This window comes from Micropterus dolomieu, linkage group LG18, assembly GCF_021292245.1.
Source record: "Micropterus dolomieu isolate WLL.071019.BEF.003 ecotype Adirondacks linkage group LG18, ASM2129224v1, whole genome shotgun sequence".
Classification (NCBI taxonomy): domain Eukaryota; kingdom Metazoa; phylum Chordata; class Actinopteri; order Centrarchiformes; family Centrarchidae; genus Micropterus; species Micropterus dolomieu.
Genome location: NC_060167.1, coordinates 13,214,816 through 13,235,291, shown reverse-complemented (window position 1 = coordinate 13,235,291; position 20,476 = coordinate 13,214,816). Strand labels below are relative to the sequence as shown.

General features: G+C 39.4%; 2 protein-coding genes across 5 annotated transcripts in view; both read left to right on the top strand.

The window, feature by feature from the left end:
- LOC123956949 (glycerol-3-phosphate dehydrogenase [NAD(+)], cytoplasmic-like) overlaps positions 1–6,107 on the top strand; it is an 8,097-nt gene extending 1,990 nt beyond the window's left edge. The window contains exons 3-9 of one of the 2 annotated variants that reach the window (XR_006821680.1): positions 893–1,033; positions 2,098–2,236; positions 2,751–2,863; positions 3,546–3,782; positions 3,896–4,002; positions 5,473–5,627; positions 5,703–6,107. Coding sequence is in view for 1 of the 2 variants with exons in the window: in XM_046029524.1 (XP_045885480.1) it covers positions 893–1,033; positions 2,098–2,236; positions 2,751–2,863; positions 3,546–3,782; positions 3,896–4,002; positions 5,473–5,569 (834 nt within the window). In the remaining variant the exon portion in view is untranslated. Of the gene's footprint in view, positions 1–892; positions 1,034–2,097; positions 2,237–2,750; positions 2,864–3,545; positions 3,783–3,895; positions 4,003–5,472 lie in introns of both variants that reach the window. The other variant, XM_046029524.1, reaches the window with a different exon arrangement.
- Positions 6,108–7,541: 1,434 nt separating this feature from the next.
- Positions 7,542–20,476, top strand: part of cers5 (ceramide synthase 5) — a 27,310-nt gene continuing 14,375 nt past the window's right edge. Inside the window, exons 1-4 of one of the 3 annotated variants that reach the window (XM_046028547.1) lie at positions 7,542–7,806; positions 8,134–8,290; positions 8,708–8,809; positions 19,054–19,159. In XM_046028547.1, the coding sequence (XP_045884503.1) occupies positions 8,801–8,809; positions 19,054–19,159 (115 nt within the window). In that variant the 5' untranslated portion in view covers positions 7,542–7,806; positions 8,134–8,290; positions 8,708–8,800. Of the gene's footprint in view, positions 7,807–7,957; positions 8,291–8,704; positions 8,810–19,053; positions 19,160–20,476 lie in introns of those variants that run through there. The other 2 variants (XM_046028546.1, XM_046028545.1) reach the window with 2 other exon arrangements.

Here is a 20,476-nt window from a genome sequence, read left to right as displayed (position 1 = left end):
TTTCATACATCTTATCCTATGTTATGTGGATAATCAATACCCCGTCTTGAAATAAGACTCTCCTCATGCCTAAAAAATGGTCTTCTATTATTCTTTTTCACCTGTAGTGTTATTCTTGTCAGTAAAAGCATCTGAAAAAGTGTGCAACTCCTGTGACTCAACATTTCATCACAACAATTCTATGACTAAGACTAATAGAGGTCACAAGTCATTTTGACATTTATCATCATACAATACATTACTGCGTAAACATTGGACCTTAGTTTATTTTCTTTATGTCATATTTATTTATTGCCTATGTATAAATTGCTTGCTTGATGGCGGTGTGATGACTGCTTACTGTACAATAACTTTCCCCTCAGGGATGAAACAGATAGCCTTGACCCTTGGTCTTTAAATCAATAACAAACTGTAAGAAGTTATCCATGAAATATATAAAATCAGGGCAGGGCATCCTTAATATCAGTAAAAATTGATGAAAAGAACATTTTCTTGTGTAAAAATACACAAATACATAAAAAGTCAGTATAAGCTAGAGCAACATCAGAGAATTAATATGACCTCCAGACCAGATATATTACAATGTTTCCATTGTGTGCCTCCATGTCTTCAGGGGCTCTGCCATTGCCAAGATTGTGGGTGCCAACGCAGCCAAGTATGACAAGTTTGAGACCACAGTGAACATGTGGGTGTTCGAAGAGATGGTGAACGGCCGTAAACTCACAGAAATCATCAACACAGACCATGAAAATGTGAAATATCTGCCCGGTCACAAGCTGCCCCCCAATGTGGTGAGCATGAGAACTGATCTTGTTGACTAGTAGTGGTCACACACTGTATTTTTTGTTTCCGTACGATTGAAGTTTCACCAGATTTCCTCTCTTGTCATCAGTTGGCTGTTCCAGACTTGGCTGAGTCTGTGAAAGGAGCTGACATCCTGATCTTTGTGGTCCCTCATCAGTTCATTGTGAGAGTATGCGACACCATTAAGGACCACATCAAGAAGGACGCTGTAGGAATGTCTCTTATCAAGGTAACATTTTTATGCCTCTGCGATGGCGACAGCCATGGCCGGAGGCATCATGTTTTCAGGTTGTCTGTCCATCCGTCCCATTCTCGTGAGCGTGATATCTCAGGAATGCCTTTCTTCAAGTTGGGCACAAACGTCCACTTGGACTCAAGGACGAACTGATGAGAATCTGGTGGTCAAAGTTCAAGGTCACTGTGATGTCACAAAACACGTTATTGGCCATTGGACACACAGGTTTGAATTTCACTTCAGCCATTATTTAACACCATAATTCAGAAACAGAAAGGGAGATTGTGACCGTATCTTACTAATGGTCAGACACTGAATAGATGACACTTTTGAGTCAAAGGTCATTGTGAGGTTTGTAGCCCTAATTTAAGAAGGGCAATTCCAGATTTCACACACACCTTGACTGGGACGACACAATGCGTAAACGATAACTAGCACAGCACTGGCTTTCCTCCATCTCGTCCATTCTGCCTTTCACTTCCTGCCTCATTCTGAATTTCGAACGTTATGCGACTCACATGACTGCAAACAACATAGTAGAGCTCGCCTAGCTTATCGTGTTTCTAGGAGTGAGTGAGTGAGTTTCACCTACAGCTTATAGAGAAGCTTTGCATCTAAAAATGCCAGGAGAAAACAAAAGCACCACATTTTGTGTCGCTATACTGTATAAGAATTCATGTTTACACACTATTCAGGTAGGCATGTGTACCTGTTTAGCCAATACATCTATGATAATCCTTCACTAATCAGTCCAACAATGTAGCTATATTACTGGAATCATACAATTGTGTCGTCATTATCTTCCATTTAACCAAATATCCTTTATACCTAGTATTTAAATCGTTTGAAGTATTCAGTACATAGTATTATATGAGTCTGGGCAGACATGGATGTAAACTGCAATTTGACTGGTTGGCAGTAATTCTAGTTTTCTTATCAACATATTTTGTGTTCATAAAGGAATGAAATAATAAAACAGGAAGTTACCTGTCTCACAATGCATCTTTCATGATACACAGTGATTTCTGTTGATTTTCCTGGTTATCTGTGTGCTCTAGGGCGTTGATGCAGGTCCAGAGGGTCTGAAGCTGATCTCGGAGGTCATTCGAGGGAAGCTGGGCATCGCCATGACGGTCCTCATGGGAGCAAACATTGCCAATGAGGTCGCTGAGGAGAAGTTCTGTGAAACAACCATCGGTATTAAGGATGAGAGCAGGACATGTGTTGAGTTTCATTCTTGAGTTAGCGGTCATGGGCCCAAAGACATTTGTCTTTTAGCAAGGATTTGCTATGAGAGTAAAGCACAGTGGTGCACTGTATCCGAATGCAATGTTTACAGGACACATTCATGTGCTGAAATATAAACAAATCATTTAATTTTTTTTCAAAACTAGATGCACTCAGTGGCTCCTATAGTTAGAGGAAGACATTACTGGGTGATTTTTGATATAGCTACAGCCTAATTAACATACAGCAGGTTGTAGGCTATTGGTCAAAAAGATCATCAAACATTAAAGAGAATGAGTGTGGGGTGCTCTGTTCCTCAGTTTCTATGAAATCAGTATTTAATACAGAACATCCTGAAATTTTAATTTAAATTTGAAAGGTTTTAACAGAATTATAGGCTTATTTGTCAACATATTTATTGTTCTATACAGTATATGCTATGGAAACTGATGATGAAAGTTTAATGTGTTATTATTGGACGCAGGGTGCAAAGACAAGGCTTACGGGCCAATGCTGAAGGAGCTGATGCAGACCACCAACTTCCGTGTGTCTGTGGTGGAAGAGTCTGATGTTGTGGAGATTTGCGGGGCGCTCAAGGTCGGCTTTTGTCCAAACAAATTTACTCCTCGACTTTCACATCCATCTGACCACTGTCGCAGAAATGTCAATGTCGTGTCTGTGCTTAGGCTTTTAAAAACACATTATTACACACTGCATCGAATGTTGTCATGGCCAGAAGAAGTCCATTTACAAGATAATGTTTTGTAGTTTAATACTAGAAGGACATCCACTGATATATCTCTTCAAATTTACCTTTTGCTAAAACATCTGTAGTCATTCAGACATCTTTTTGAAAGCGAGTTATCTTAAAACCTTTTCAGGGAAAACTTTAAAATGACATGGTTTATTGCAAAATGATGAAAGAGATACATCTGCTCGTCTCCAAGGGGCAGTATTGGTCCCAAAAAACCTTAAATTGTAAATTTCACAGACTAATCACTAATAATCTCATTGTGTTTTTGGTCATTTGGGGGTTTAATATGGAAACAATATTTAACAGGATGTGGTTAGGCTATGCATGATTAGCAGTAACCCAAAGAGACAAATCTAACCAATCAATGTATGATAGCCAGGAAAAAATATGAAAATTTTATTTTTGGGGCATTGTTTTCTCATTTCCACAGTTAGATTAATCAAAAGCATAAGTAGGCCTAAACACCTTAACATGTAAAGTGTGCAATACATTAACAGCAGCATCTCCTCTTTCTCGTTGTTGCAGAACATTGTAGCTGTTGGGGCAGGTTTCTGTGATGGCCTGGGATTTGGCGACAACACCAAGGCAGCAGTGATTCGTCTCGGCCTGATGGAGATGATCGCCTTCGCCAGGGTCTTCTGCACAAACTGCCCTGTCTCCCCGGCCACCTTCCTGGAGAGCTGTGGCATCGCTGACCTCATCACAACCTGCTACGGTGGACGCAACCGCAAGATCGGGGAAGCTTTCGCCAAAACAGGCAAAGTACGGAGAACAGGTTTTTTGTCTTCCTCTGTATTTCTCTTTGGTAATAACTCCCCTTCTTATGAAACCCATGGTGATGTAAGATCAACCATCAAACGTATCCCTCTGTTTAGACCATTGAGCAGTTAGAGAATGAGCTGCTGAACGGTCAGAAGCTTCAAGGTCCAGCGACTGCAAGTGAGGTCCACCAAGTCTTGAAACAGAAAAACATGGCGGAAAAGTAAGTTTGATGAAGAGGATCTTAATCACAAGATGGCTTATTTATTATTTCTACTATTACTGATGCATGTCAGTTTAACTAAGTGCATTTGAATTAGGATTCAACTGGTATCTTCAGAAAATAATATTTGAGTTCACATTATGTTATGCAAAAATTAACATGGTATTTAAAGGAATAATTTGACATTTTGGGAAATGTGCTATTTAGGCTTTCTGTCTGAGTCAGATCAGAGCATTTACCATAAACCATTTTTTATCACCCTAAGATGGTGAAGTCATGACCCTCCCTACTCTGCCTCTGATTGGCTAATACTAGTTGCATTTGATGGTTGAGTTGGTTAGATTTAGGCAAGAGGAGTGAGATTGACTACGGTAGGGTAAGAATAGAGGGCCTAAGTTCCTGCACTTCCGGTTGACCAACATGGGACCTTATTTCAGAAATAATATGAACTGTAGTCAAAGGCAAGACACAACAAATGTTTGGATCCTGTCTGAATTGTGCCCTGAATTACACATATGATGTCTCTCAATTTAAAATATAATTCTGCAAGAAAGTCACAGTTTGTCATTAAACTGTGGAAATTTAAGACTGTGAAAATACAGAATTACAAAGCCCACAAACCCAAAAGTGTCATACATTTTTCTCTCAATGACGGAAGCCAATGTTAACGAAGCTAACGTCAAAGAATTAACATGTGTAGATGATGTGATGAAAAGACTAGGAGTCATTGGCTTAAACACATCAGGTGTATACATTTGTGCGTGGGACATATAGCTGAGTTACCTAGCTTGTAGCAACCAAGCAATGAACATTAGCTAGCATTACAGCGTTAACATGTTGGTGACGTATTTCGGGCGAGATGAGAGATTTAGTTCATTGAGCTGTTTTTACACAAATGTTTACTTTACTAGTTTACAACTAACTTGACAATTAAATTGACAAACATCATTCAGGCCACAATTCAAACAGGATCAAAACATTAATTGTCTCAGAGTAGGGCGGGTCATGCCTTTGCCATCCTGGGAAAAAATCACGTATAATAAAAATTATGCTACAACTAGCAGCTGGTTAGCTAAGTTTAGCAACCTCCAAAGGAGTATGTTATATATTGTTTGTTTAATACATACAAAAAACATATAAAAGTGTAAAATAGCAATAAATTGTGGTTTTATGAGGGATTATGTGCTGGATTATGTCTTGGCCAGACAAACAAACAAGCTTTAATGTAAATTAGCGGGCTTAAGAGATGCTAGTAGGTTTTGTTACCTTCAGACAGAACCAGGCTAGCTGTCTTTATACTAAATCAAGCTACGCAAAACAGCTGCTGGGTGTAGCTTCATATAGCCTACAAGGATAGGAGACGTACCAATCTTCTCATCTAACTCTCAGCAAGAAAGTGAATAAGCCTATTTCCCAAAATGTTTAACTATTCCTTTAATAATTTCCATCATCATTCTTTCGCCTCTCCAGGTTTCCTCTTTTCACTGCTGTTTACCAGATCTGCTTCAACGGCCACGCAGTCACAGAGTTCATCAACTGTTTGCAGAACCACCCAGAACACATGTGAAGGAGCATGGACTGATGAATGGGTGGAAGTTGAGCTTTTACACTACTGTACAACCCAGGTGATTATAAAGGGGGGAAGGTTATGTGAAGACCGTGCCTAATCTTGACTACTTTCATGTTTGAATCTCAAACAGAAAAGGGGGAAAAAATGGAGCGGAGTTGTCTTCTTTACCGGAGCTGCGGTGTTGACCAGCTTTCTATTCCATTACGGAAAGAAGCATAACTCCTTTTTGTTTTTACTGATTAGACACACACATGTCACAGACTGATGCATACATCTACCAAGTCTTAAAAGTTTCAGAATTTGAATTACTCTGCCTTACACAACACACGAACCCCGACCTTAATGTTACGAAATGTTACACCATTTCTTGTTTAGAAGTGCCTTGTCTTTTCACTGTATGTTTTCCAATGTTAAACAAAGCACTGCACACACACACACTAGTTACCACTCCTGCTGTGTTGTTTTTCTTCTGGACTTATTAAGATGCAGCCAACTACCTAACAAGATTTATTTTGGAATAAATTATTGAACTTGTTGCCTTTGTGCCTGTGTTTGTGTTTAAAGTTTTCTTTTTAACTTGCTTGTATCTGCCTGCAGGACATACTCACATAAACCCTCCAGCCTCACTGTAACCTGACCTGAGCTTAGTCAGGCTGCCACTCTAAACTCTTCACCTTTACCATTTTCTTCTTTCAACTTCAACCTTTCTTTAAGGTCACATCCTGCCTCAGTCCTAATAGGTGATGGCTGTGTTGTTCAGTATGGATTATTGATAGTGATGTAATTAATTCAGTGACTTTATAAATGTCTTTGTACCAAAAAACAACCCACTAGATTAACAACATTTTTATTCTGTTGAGTAATTTACAAACCAATCTAACTTTTTCTGCATTCTGTTAAAATGCAAGCAACCAGTATGTGTTCATTAACAGCCATCTGTCTGTCACCATATGTCAATGTATCCCCTCAATGCTCAGTCACTGTAAGTCACAGTGGATAAGAGTTTCAGCCAAAGGCACCATGGAAGGCAAGGGGGTAGCCTATTTCCCCTGGCTGTGAAGTGGTATTATACATTCCCTGCCTTGCCAATATTCTCAAGCAAAAATCCTCTCTGAGTATCCATATACATATATATATATATATATACAAATCCATCCATTATTTTGGCGACCATGAAGTTACATACATTTGCCACTAGTTTAAAATTTGATTCCCTTGCTGAAATATTTTGCATAGTTATTGAGTCAACTGCCCTGTGAGATTTCTAATAATAACACGCTCCAAAGGGTCAAAACATCCATCTATAATTAGACGGCGGACAGCACTGCAGCTGCCTCATCCCTGCTTAACAACACAGGTGTAAGGATGCCTTTTATCGAAATACTACACCATTGTGGTGACATTAAAAAATCATAATGTTGCTGTCATATTTCAGTCACTTCGAGCTCCATTTTAAAGTTTGCATATTTTAAATTAATAGTTATAATATTTTAACTTTTTCAGTGGGGCACGATGTACGTCTGAGCTCTTACAGAAATAAAATACCCTACTTGTATAGGTCAAGATGTTACATAATATTGGACTATTTGTAGTTGTAGTACATCCATTGGCCACATGGGTGTGCCATCACATCAACAACAAGCCCATCACTCCTGTTACCTTTATCGACCTTTGATAACGGTTCCTTTTGAGATAACCTGTTCAGATAACCAGTTGGATTAAGCTGTCAAATCTCTCAAGGTATGCTAAAGCATGATAACTCAAATATTAAAGTATCTAACTACAGTCTGGCTCTAACAAAAAAAACCCAGCAGGGATGGATCATGCCATGCAAGGAGGAGGGACTCGCCTCACTTCCTCAATTCCTCATCTCATGGCGGCAGCCAAGATTGGTCAATCTCGCTGCTGACAACCATAAAATACAGGAAACTGGGCTGTTACTTTCAAAAGTAAAAAGTAAAATTGAATGTAACGAGAGAAATTGAGTCTTTCAGGCCCGTCAGTAAGTCGATGGTAATTAGCATGACCAACAGATAATTCCTTTTGTTGAATGGAAACAGCTAATTGAACGTCCAGTTTCAAAAAGCTGCTGAGCATTTAGCCTGTTTTTTTTTATTATAAATCTGAGGTCAAGTCTCCTGAGCTTTTTGTCTTCAAGTCTCAAGTCATCAAGCAAAGGAGTGCAAATTTGGTTATAAGTCCTTTGTACAACTGAAGTCTGACAGGAGTCAAGAGTAAGTAAAGAAACCAATCTTGTAAAAACCCTAACTGAACAAAACAGTGAACAGTTTTTAAATACTAAAGTATTGCCTATTAAGTTGTTTAAAACAACAAGCAAAAACGAACGTTGGTGGTTGGGAGTATTATTTTGAAAATCTAAGCCGGAAGTCTAGTTCCTATTGTCTTTTTTAACACTGGTCCGTTAAACTAAGTGTGCGGTAAAGAGCGTGGCAAGTCACCAGAAAAGTGACCCAGGGACGGGTCCTTTCTTTCGGATAAGAAACAATTTTTTTCTACCCGTCCGGAGATAGAAACACTCTGAAACATGGCTGCTCTTTCAGCCTGGTTTTGGAATGAGAGGTTTTGGCTGCCACACAACGTAACCTGGGCGGATCTGGCAGACCCAGCTCCCGGGGTGGAGTACCCCAAAGCTGGACACTTGTTTGCTGCCTTGCCGCTGGCTTTGGGGATTTTTGCCGTAAGGATTCTCTTCGAAAGGTTCGTACTTGCCACTCGTGTCGGGTGTTTTCTTGTAGGTTATGGGCAGTTCTCTTCACTTTCTTTGAAAGGATATGTTTGATTGTTTTTTCACAAACGGAATGATGGGTTTGTTGGATGTGGGTGGACCGGTATCTTCGCACTGTGTGTTAACTCTGGGATTCCCAATCTTTTTTTTGTCAAACACCATTTCATCATTAGCAGTACTTCTGCTTACACAATAATGTCTCATTTTTATTTCCCTTCTCCGCTGCTTTTAGAGACAGAGGTGTGCATGCGACACCGTTACAACTAACTAACGTTACACGTTTTTGCGTGTACACCCCTTCTGAAAATCATGTCATTGATGTTTGGGTAACTCCACACTAGTTTGGTAATCACTAACTGTTAACCAATCTGCTTATGTGTCTTTAGCAGCCCTTAACAGATGCGTGCATGCATGCGTGCTAGGGAGTACTGTCCTGCCAGCCTGCTGCTTCTGTGAAACTGCCACATCTTCTTGTCACATATATGATCAAGGTATCCATCCAGTCCTAAAAAGGTTAAGTTGTGCTTTTGTTCAGGCTGCTAAAGGAAACGACAATAGTGTGATGGCATGGCATTCAACGCAAACACACAAAGCTCTTGGCTTGGTACACACTTGGATGCCTTTCTACTCAACTAAGTTGAGATGTCCTGAAGGCATTTTGCTTTGGCAAACTAGAGCAATGAGGTTTCTGTCATTCATTTGGCTGTTGTTGCATGGCTGAGATGTTGTGGAGTTATCTTTTTACTCACCCTCTTCCTCAAATAAAGATAAGTCCAAGGTTACTACTATAATACTGAGAAAGGAAATTACACATTAAGCAATTTCAGGGTAGGAGTAGGCTAATTGTAGGTGGGTCAGACTCGTGTCACAAGTAGGGGAGATGTAATTCCCCCACCAGTGAACCGTGATTATTCAAAAGTTCTCCTGCAAAACAGACTCTCCTCTGAGAGTTTTGGTGTTTTTATTTAGGCTTTTGGTCTGGGAAGGCGAGGGGTGATGGGAGTGCGCTGAAGATGAGATCCAGCTTAACATCGGCAGGCGTTAAAGGAAAAGCTCTGCTGACAGGTGTGTTATTTTATTTGCAGAAAGTAAGACTCTTGTCGGTGAACATTGACGACAAGAAAACCATTTTCACTTATTTGAAGTCTCACTCAACAAATAGTGTAGCCTACTGATTGACCTGATACAGTGGCGTCACCTATGTCCACACCATAGTTCAACGTTTCAGCAAAGTGTTTAGCCATTGATGCACTGAGAGAAGTTTTGCCTATCTATAATCCTTATCTGTTTCCCGTTAATAAATCCTGAAAAACCTGTTATGGGTATCCTGTTTTTGCAGCTTCAATATAAACATATTGGCCGAGTTTTTGAGCGCATTGAATCCAGTAAAACGGACATCACGGCAGACTATACACATGGCCCTAAACTTAAATTTCAGGTGGGGCTTTTCATTCTTTCTTAAGCTTAAACAAATGCTACAGCATTTTGTTAAAGCCAGTTCAAGGTTAGGTGTAGGGCTTTGCTGTATGGAGAAATATTGGAGATGTGATATAGTTGTTGGATATCTCAGTATAAGATAAGATAAAACAAATAAACAAATGTGTACTATTTCAGTTAGTGTTGGGCAACATGATAATATACCGCAAGACGATAGAAACGTGTCCAAAGTAAGGATATTTTTGTTGTGCTGAGGTAGCTATTGTTGCTTTTGTAATATCTCTGATAGTTATGTGTCAATGTAATGACATACTTTGATTTGTCAGGTATTCACAGGATTAGCAGACATCAGACATTCACTACTCATCTGGTTATTTTTATCTGTAAATTATTTACTAGAATTTCCAAGAAAGTGCATTATATCAGATACACGCTCAATACAAATAGTTTCTTATCCATATTGCCCTCCCCTAATTTTATTGATTCTTTTCATTTGTGGTTGGACATTCTGCAAGTACAGTATAAATGCACACACTTCCATTTCATCTTGGCATGGTATACCTCTGCTCTAAAAGCAGCTATACTGTCTGTGTTTCATTATAACGCATAACATAAGACGGTTGCAGTTTCTTTTGTTAGCCGACTGCACGGCTATAAAGTTATTTGATCAAGGTCCACATAATGATAAAAGAGCTCAGGAATCACCATTAGCCAGCTTTTTATAGTTGTCTGACTACACCTCTACTGTTATATGATACACAGGCTTCTTAACACTGTGGGCAGGAGTAATTTACATGAGTGATATTAAATATTTAAATCTGAATTGGGCAGATAGCAGGAGATAGCTTGTTGTCCCTCCAGGCATCATTTATAGAGTTGACACCCGCAGGTCAAGCACCAAGCACAGCGTGTTTAACTGACAGGTCAGGTCACTTAGACATGGACAAATGGCTTTAAATAAGGAGCAATCAGATATTGGAGATGTCTTGCAGAGGCGGTCAATAAGATGCACACAGCGACGAGCACCTGTCTCAGGAGCCAAAGCGGTTGGTCTGTCCCTCTCTCTAATGCAAGGCTATGCCTCGGGGAGAGGCTGATGTTATCAGAGAGCGTTTATTCTGTTGCCGCCCGACACATCGACCGGCTGACTGCCTCATTCACTTATTTATGAGAAAAAAACATCACACAACCGCTTGAGTTCCTTTCTGCAGGACCTCAACACATGGTGTGCCGCTTGGCACACACACAGTGCACTTCATAAAACACAAAACACACACACACACCTGCAATAAGAGGGTCAGGCATCAACATAGTTGCATGGTGATGAGGTGGGTTTTTGATGGGGGTACTTTCACGCTGCCTTAAACACGTTTTGATTCATGGCCTAATTCCAGTTGTGCTTTCTTTTTTGTTTTTACATAGAGTTGCAAAGTGGGAGGGGATGCTGATTCTGGATGTGTTTTTCTCTATTCCCACATTTCAATTTTTTCTTTAAACAATATCCTCAATGTTACTTAACATATAAACACAGGACTATATATGACGATAATGTAACAATCCTATAGGTTACATTATGGCCAACGCTTTGAATTATTTCAACCTAGTTTCTGAGAAATTATGTTTTGACCGCCTTCAGCTGCACACATAACAGAACTTTAAGCTGTTAAACTATTTTGCCAAATGAAATTTCAAGTGCTTACAGTGCACACACTTGAACTGTCTTCGGTGCTTCCACTTCAACTGAAATTTCAACTACTTTAAACCACTTACATGTCAACTGACTTTTCAGCTTCTGTTGTCTTTTACTCTTTAACTGCTTTAATGTCTTACTCCTCAAATGACAAATCAGCCTCTTTCAGTGTTTACATGTCAACTGACATTTCATCTGCATCCATCTCTCCCTCTTCAAATGACTTTTCTCCTTTCAAAGCTTGCGCTTTCACACTTCCAGCTAGAGCTGTGATGATTAGTCGATTGCCAGAAAATGAATCGGTAACTATTTTTATAATCTATTTATTTATTTCAGTCATTTTCAAGCAAAAATGTCAATCCAATTCCCAGGTTCCAGCTTCTCAAATGTGAGGATTTTATGCTTGCAGCACTTCACCATTTTAACACTGTTTGTATTTCGACTGTCACTTCAACCACAACTTTAGCTGTTTTCAACTATTTTAACTACTTTTCTAGTTTTAGTTATGCTCACAGAACCTGTTTGTGTATCTTGCTCAATCTGTGTCTCACAGATTTATCTTGGACAACTGCAGTAGGTAATAACAAAGCCCTAAAGATGAGAGAATGCAGTTCTGTCAGTCTGTAACGGTGGAGACAAGAGTGACACGTTAGTTTTTTTCTTAATTCAACTTATCAACGTCTTACATTTCCCCAGCCTCTGCCGCTGTGTCTCCAATCATATTTGCCTTTGTCCTCGAAGGGCATCATTTTTACACGCATTCATCAAGCGTATCTACTGGATTCCTCTTCTACCTGCAGGCACTTCCTGTTTCTGTCTGATGTGATTGTGGTCCTCGGTCCCACCAGCCCTTCCTCTTCTAGACCAGTTTCTTCTTGTTTGATCGTAATCTCCGCTGTGCTGTTGGCAGTACCTAGATGGGTGTAGTCAGGCTGTTTTTGTGTGTGTGTGTGTGTAAGCCTAGGCCCTTCTAAGCCAAGTCATGGGTTAAGCAGTGTTAAGACTACATACTGAGATATGTATGAGATTATGAGCAGCCAGACTTGCCATGTAATCTGTTGTGCTGTGTTTTCTCATAAACTGACTGCCGGGTATTGTCTCTTGTCAGAACCCTGAAGAAAGTCAGGGTAGATAACGAGCAAATGTTGATGTGATGCATTAAACATCCTCATTTACTGTTCAGATTATTGCCCAAATAATCTGGCATTATCTCCTCTCAAAGTCATGTGTGCTCCGCAGAACTGTCATTTCTGTTTTGAAACATGCTTCAATGTCACAAGTCAAATCAAGGCCAAACCTGCATCCAGTACTGTGCTATGAATACAGCCATGCCTGTGCCTCAGGCTAGGTCCTGGGAGTGGGTTTTCCCAGTGTCAAGGTTGTGTATAGCTTGTGGCTCTTCCCTTCACAGCTGTCAGACCCACTAGGGTCCGTGTACATAGACCACGCTGAGCCTGTTTCTTGGTAACAGGCTTTGTGTATGTTGGAGTGGTCAGGTTCTGAGGAGGAGCAGGGATGTTTTTTGAAGTTTTAAATAAATAGATTAGCTTGCGTCTCTCGCTGTTTTCCCTCCTGTTGCTACTGGCCGCTGATGAGAAGTACAGCCTTGGGCTTGTGTGGGTTATTTCTGTCGATTTATCCTAAATGTGAAAGGCCTGTGCTCACAAGAGGACCCAGACTGTTGCATGTATCTGTGCCACATCAGATCATCTTTCAGTTTACCCATGTGACTTGGTAATAGTTTAATAGAGAGATTGTAAGATAGGCAGTGCAGACACTAGCCTAACCAATGAGTCTGTTCAGGGAGACAAACAAGCTGCATCACATTCAGAGCTGTGCCTTCTTTGTGCTTTGATCACAGTGCAGCTGATGCACTTTGGCTTTGCTCATTAAGAGTGTCAAGGTGCACTCAGACAGAGAATGGCGGATTGTTTTGTGGGTTAACTTTAGCAGTGTTTAACAACATCATGCCAAATGAAACTGATTAATCCAGTCTGACTTCATTTATGCCTCAGTACCACAGAGTCGTCAGTACACCACGGTTTTGGGCCAGTTAACTTTCCATGTCATGACATGCGTTCAATATGTGAAGTGAAAGTGTCCTTTAAGATCAGATTAAAAATATTGCTTGAATTACCTGTTTTAGATAGTACAATCACATGTAGGTTTGAAATGACTCGTATACTTTCAACTTTACATGTAAGGAAGTACAGTTGCTAGTTTGCACATTCCACTTTCATCTACATACTTGTCATTCTAGATTTCAGACATGAGGCATTGGTGGTTGTTGTGTTTTTTTTTGTTTTTTTTTTTACTTTCCTCATAATGGAACACAATGACATAGGCTATTTTGGAGGGAGTGTCAGATTCCCGTCACCAGGAACCCTTTCCTTGTACACCGCTTAGACAATGGAGCTTTCATCATTTAGAGGACTGTGCTACGGTTTAGTACTGGTCCAGTTTTGCTGAGCCAATACCTGCACAGCCTGATTATACCAGGTGAGATTTAAATGTTGAAATGCAGCCATTTTATCTGCCATCACCGCAAGTGGTTCTGCACCAGTGGGGCATTTGCTCTTGCCAATGTTAAATGTAAATGTATAAAAAGCAAACAACAGTCTCCTAAACACCAGCATGTGAGCACTTTATGTAGAGACATTTACAGTCATTACATCTCTTGTTTCGTTTCTCTCTGTTATCTTCTGGTTTATGTCTCAGACTGATCCTACAGAAAGGTATTTGCGTGCAAATCTTATGTTCAGGCCACGTTCAGTCTGTTAAGTGAAGAATAAAGTAGGGAGTATCCATGCACTGGATTACAGCTGCCAGACTTTATTGAACTAAGAAGGACTCAAGATTGTCAAAAATCAAATGGGTGGGGACAAATTGTAGAAGTCACAAAAAATATTATGATTCCTAAAAATATTTTTAAAAACAGAGTACCACAAAATTTGACACCGGCTGATCAGGTTTGTAAACATTGGTGCATGTGATGTCTGGGTCTAGAAGTATACATTTGGCACGTTTCCTATTGCTGCTATTTGTAAACCCTATAAACTGTCAACTAATTCTTTTTCAGTGGTCCTTTATTTTATTATTTTTTTTTTTTTATGGGAAATGATCCGTACCTGGGGAAAATAGTCACGTCTCTGCTATCAGCAATATTCACAAACGTAATTTGGAGTTAATAAATGCTTCTTAATGGCTGCATTCATGCTGTAGACTGGAGTCACAATTTCACAAATCATTGAAATCAACATATTATTAGGAGAGACCATTGAGGAAAGTAGTAGTTTGTGTTTCACCTTTTTCTTGCTCATTATTTGTTTGTTTGTGTATATGATGGGAAGACCCCCTACAAATCCAGAGCTTTAGAAAGTCAAGTTAAGTAGCACAACTGGGATTAACATTTAGGTTGAGGCATAAAATTTGGTCCGCTGTGATTCTGTATTCCGACAGCGGTGTGATCAAATGATGAAGTAATACTGTGACATTTCAAATTGTAGGTGGGTGTTTTTCTTCACTACTCTTATCTTACCCTTTATTCAGTGGCATGAACATTGTTTGCATTCCTCCCAAACACTGAGGAGTGTAGCCAGCTGAAAGGTCGACAGTTTACCCCAAACTGCAGTTGTGCATTATTATGTGTCAGTGGAGCAGAATTACAGAATTTCTGGAATATTGTCAGACTTCAAGGGAACTGTGGTGATTTACAGACACCACTGGAATGGACTTTGCAGCTTGTTTTCATACACTTTAACTACATCACTGTTGTTGTTTGCTGCACAGGATTATTGGATGCTTGTCTTGGTGTAAATGTTTAAATATGTGACACAGAAAAGACTGGATTTGAATGTCCAGCACTAAATCAACATCAAACTAAACCTTGATCTGTCTTGCAGAAACAAATCTGAGATAGACCTTGTGGAGCTAGTTATTTTATTGTGGCTCCTTCTAGCCGGAAACGGAGGAAGCTGTTGACAAGACCACCGTGGTTACTAAGATAGTACCACAGTGTCTGTGCTGTGAAGTCAGTTTCAGTGGAGCAACTCCAAATATTTGTCCAACAAAAGAATGTTAGGGTTTTATTCATTTTAAACGTTCATGTTCGCAGATCTAGGTTTCACAGGCTAAAACCACAGGAATGGTTTTTCTGCAAGAGTTTCTGTGTACATTTTTTTTATTTATTTTTTTCAGCCACATGGATGGCGCACAACCTTGTAAATAACTGACTAAGCCTCTACTTGACAATAAAACCGTATTTAAAGTAGGAGTTCACTTGTAGTTGTTCAGATTGTATGAGTTACTCACCAGTAGTAATATTAATGCATACGTATTTAGCTATGCTGGTAGTGAGGTGTGTTCAGAGATGTCCAGCAGGCTTCCAAATGGTCAGAAGAAAGAGAACTGCAGCACACGGGACCATTAAACATAAACATCTCCAGCCACCATACAACATGCAATAAGACATTTTCAACTACTTACAATATAGCACCAAAAAGTTTGTTTGTTTTTTTTGTTTTTTTCTGCTGTTAATCGCTCCCAATTTAATCAGATCAGCATATATAGATTAACTTATTTTCCAACTGAACTTGACATTTTCGTCATAATGCAGAACAGAACTACACTATGCCGTGTTCCTATAATGAAGAAGACATCAGAGTCACTGGGGATTTAGAGAAGCTTCCCTTAATCCATAATTAGCTGTTAGCCAGCCAAGCTAACGCAACATATTAAACACGCCCTTTGTCTACATGTGAAAGACACTCAGACTATTGGCACACAGAGAGAGAGAGAAGACTGGGAGAAAGTGCTTGTTAATTACGTTTGATACCTGGCCTGAGCCTGAAGATACATGCAACAAAACGACCCCAACTCAAACTGAGACCTGATAACTTGTGTGCTGTGTCAGTTAGTGAAACTCTATTGCAGCCCAGCTGTATTGTGTTCTCTTTAAACACTAACTGACTGGACTGGTAGTAACACTAGCTCTGTAGTGGTTTCTGTTGTTCAGTGATACTTCAAGGTTTCCTGTGGAGTTTTTGTAAACAAACAAAAATTATGTTTACATTCAGTGTTACTCACCAAAATGTGTTGTGTATTTTTGAGGTCTAGTAAACACGATAATTGCATTTCCTACTTCCAAAGCCAATTTTCCTTAAATGTATGAAACCTGCATTCTTACATTTCCTTCCTTCATTTTAGGTGTCATCTTGAAAGGTTGGTAAATTCTTAATTTTAACCATCATGTTTAGGCATATTAATTTGAATGAACTCTCTGAAAAAGTATTTTCTTGTGTTCACTTGTACTTCGTAGCCAGTGTTGTGCAAGTTACTCAGAAATTGTAATATATTACTAGTTACTTATTACTCCTTAAAGTAATATTATTACTTATTACTGGGTGATAAAAGTAACTAGTTACGTTACTAGTTAGGCTATGTCACTATATTACTTTCCAGTGTTTCCCACAGAATGACTGCTGGGGGGGGGCTGGTATTCTAACTTTGGGCAAGTTTGTGCAGCGGTGTTCACGAAAGAAAGAGGGAGCAAGCGAGGAGGTGGTGCACCAATATATGCTCCTCAATTCAGCTCCTCATTCAAATATGATTTTAAATATGCCTAGTGAAGAAAAGGAAAAAATTGAAAATCAATACCTGGCGGTCAGTGTTGATAATTATCCAAATTATAGGCTAATCATGGGAAACACTGCTTTCACTACCACCCCCTTCACCCCCCAAACAAAGCAGTCTCTCCCGACTTTCTAGCTAATATCATATTCATAACAGCAGCAAGGAGTGTGGTTTTCACAAAGCATATAGCCTAGGCCTAACGTTTCTTAACACCAGCGGCTGGAAGTAATCCCGACTTTTAAACAGCGGTTTTACTGCACATGTACCCTATTTACTGTATAAGAGCAGTATTCAGTAGTTACAAAACGCTACGTTAAAGCCGCTCTCTCCCGACGAGTCCAAGCATCAGTGGCAGTTTATTTCTGTAAGTTTCACGTTGCTGCTTCAGCAGATGCTTCAATAAATCAGATGTAGAAATGTTCGCCGTTGAAAGCTTTTTGCTGGTTTACACTAGACGGGAATGTTCTTTGCATCAGACTGTGACACAATAATGGCAGTAGCTACTTGCAGCTGTGGAAAGAAGGCCTCCCTCCCTCGTTCTCCATTCCTCCCTTAGTTTTTTGCTATCAGCGGACATGAACAACAAAGTCCGGTGCCGCTGACCTGCAGCACAGTCGTTGATTCATGTCAAAGATGGTGCGTTCAGTAACGAGTAATGCAGCGTTACTAAGTAACTAGTAGTAATATTACTGTTTTAGAAAAGTAGTTGCACTACTTAGTTACTGGGAAAAGTAATATTATTACAGTAACGCGTTACTAGTAACCCAACTAGTGCCCAACACTGTTCGTAGCTAACTGCTAGGTAAGTCCTCTGTTGATACCTTACTCTGGAAATTAGCAAGCATTAAATTATCATGACCAAAACATACAATCAAAGTTAATATGAACCGGTGGTAAAATATCCCAGCACACATTTACGACTTCCAACTTCAAACAAAAAGTCATGTGTTCAATGGCTGAGGAAAAACTAGTGACATAAATATGTTACTTGTTAACTATATTGCTGTCAGCTAACGTTACATCAGTTGGTAATCTTCAAATGTCCGTTTTTCTGAATAACTGTTGTGGAGAGAAGAGGTTGTTTACCGTAACTAACTACCTAATAACGTTGGTGACATTATGTTGACCTCAATTTACATGCAGAATGTTTTACTATATCATAGTATATATTTTGATTAAAAACAGGCAAATATACTTTACATTGCCTTTTAAGTTAACGGTTTACCATTAACAATATGCTCTTCCATGGGCACTGCCATTGTGTGACATCAGACAGCTGCCTCGTCAAGAAGTCGGGGTAGATGGATTTGCCCCGATTTCACAAATAAGAACTCCAACTTTGAGTGGCGTTTCATTGTATTTTTCTAGTTGGAGGTCAGAAATTTTCCAATTCGAAGTAGTCTGGAACACAGCTTACTACTAGCAAGCAATCTTCTTCATTCCTGCCATTGCTGGCGCATTGCTGCATGATTTGGTGCATTACCGTCATCTGTGGGTCGGTGAAATAGTGTGATACCATTGGCAGGATTGTGTATCACGTCATCTTTGTGCATGTGCGTCCTTGCATTGCTTGCAAGCACAAGACAATCAAAATGGGGACCCACTCCATAGAAAAACAGCTCCATAGCACTACTCTAAAACGCCACAGGTTACCTTTTAAGCGTACAACAAAGAAGCTTGATTTGTTGACCAGTCGCTGTTCTCTGGGCTAATATCCATGAACTAATTTTATATGACTACTGGTGAGAATCGAATACCACCTAATGTCAAAAGAGAGCTATTCCTTTAACATATATTCACATATCAGATATTTAACACAACATTTCTCAATTTTAAATGTGTGAAGGACCCCTGGTTATCCATCTGATCACGGATTTGGGTCAAACAGGTCCTGTAAGTTTTCCTTTCAGGGCTAGTGTGAATGTTTTTAACAACATTTTGTGACCCTCGTCTCTTACATTTTCACCTCTGACACAGACTTATTGCCAGTCCTTGTGCCCAGAGTCTCAACATTCATCTAGGTGGTGGACGAAGAGCTCAGCCCAATGCAGTGCTGGAGAAAGTGTTTACATCCATCACAAAGGTTTGGCTTCTCTCTCTTCATTCTGGAGTATCAGTAATGGCTGATATAATGCCATTATTCACATCATCTGACAACTCAAGACAGATAATATGATTACCGAGTTGGTCATATGAGGGTTAAATATACGGTGCCTCCACGATATAACACTATATCCATAAAATTTGGTTTAATTACATCAAACACTGAATTTTTAGGCTGGTATGAGGCATACATTTTTGCCTGGTTCTGTCTTGGTTCGCTTTACGAAAACTTGGATATGACACGAACACGGCATTACCAGTCAAAACAATCAATTCAATTCAGCTTTATTGGCATGAATTTCAAACAACAATATTGCTAATCCATAACTATTGATATTTGGCTAATTGTGCTAATGATATTTCTTTGTCACTAATACAACTGTCCAATTAACATGGTCTTCAACAAAAAAGTCTTAATAATGAATAAATAATAGATTTTTATTCATAGTGTGTTTCAAGGTACTCAAAGACACTTTACATATATCTAAGATAAGCATGTCTAAAAACCTTACAGTTTTGTAACTGCATCTTTTACAAGAATGCAAATTGCTATCAGACAATATTAGTATCGGTAAATACAGTGGAGGAGGAAATATCAGAGATTTATGTCAGCTTCAAAAAACTATAATGGAGCATTCCAGTGTCCTTGGTCACACTTTTGTCACACTGGGCATGCATATTTAATTTTACTTATTTTGGTGTCCTCATTTCAAGCTGTCAATTTGCCATAGCGAAGTGGATAGCTACACACTGCCAGCTGATTAGTATTGAGGAAGATAATAATAATAATCCTTATTTGTAGAGCACTTTTCAAAAACAAGTTACAAAGTGATTTAACAAGTGTAAAGAATAATACAAAAAAAAAAATGATAAGAGCATGAAAATTTTATATAAAATTAGTAAAATAAAAGGGATAAAATAAAGTCAAATAAGATCGGGAAAAGCTCTCCTATAAAAGTATGTTTTAAGAAGGGACTTAAAAGAGTTCACTGACTCAGCCGCCTTGATTTCCTCGGGCAGGCTGTTCCAGAGCCTCGGGGCCCTGACAGCAAACGCTCTGTCCCCTTTAGTTTTCAGTCGAGACTCTGGAACAGACAACAGACCTCTGCCCGAGGATCTCAAGGTACGTGCTGGTGCGTATGGGACTAAAAGGTCAGAAATATAACAAGGCGAGAGGCCATGAAGAGCTTTAAAAGTGATCAATAGAATTTTAAAGTCAATTCTAAAACATACTGGGAGCCAGTGTAATGAAGCTAAAATAGGAGTAATGTGGTCATATTTCTTTGTTCTGGTTAAA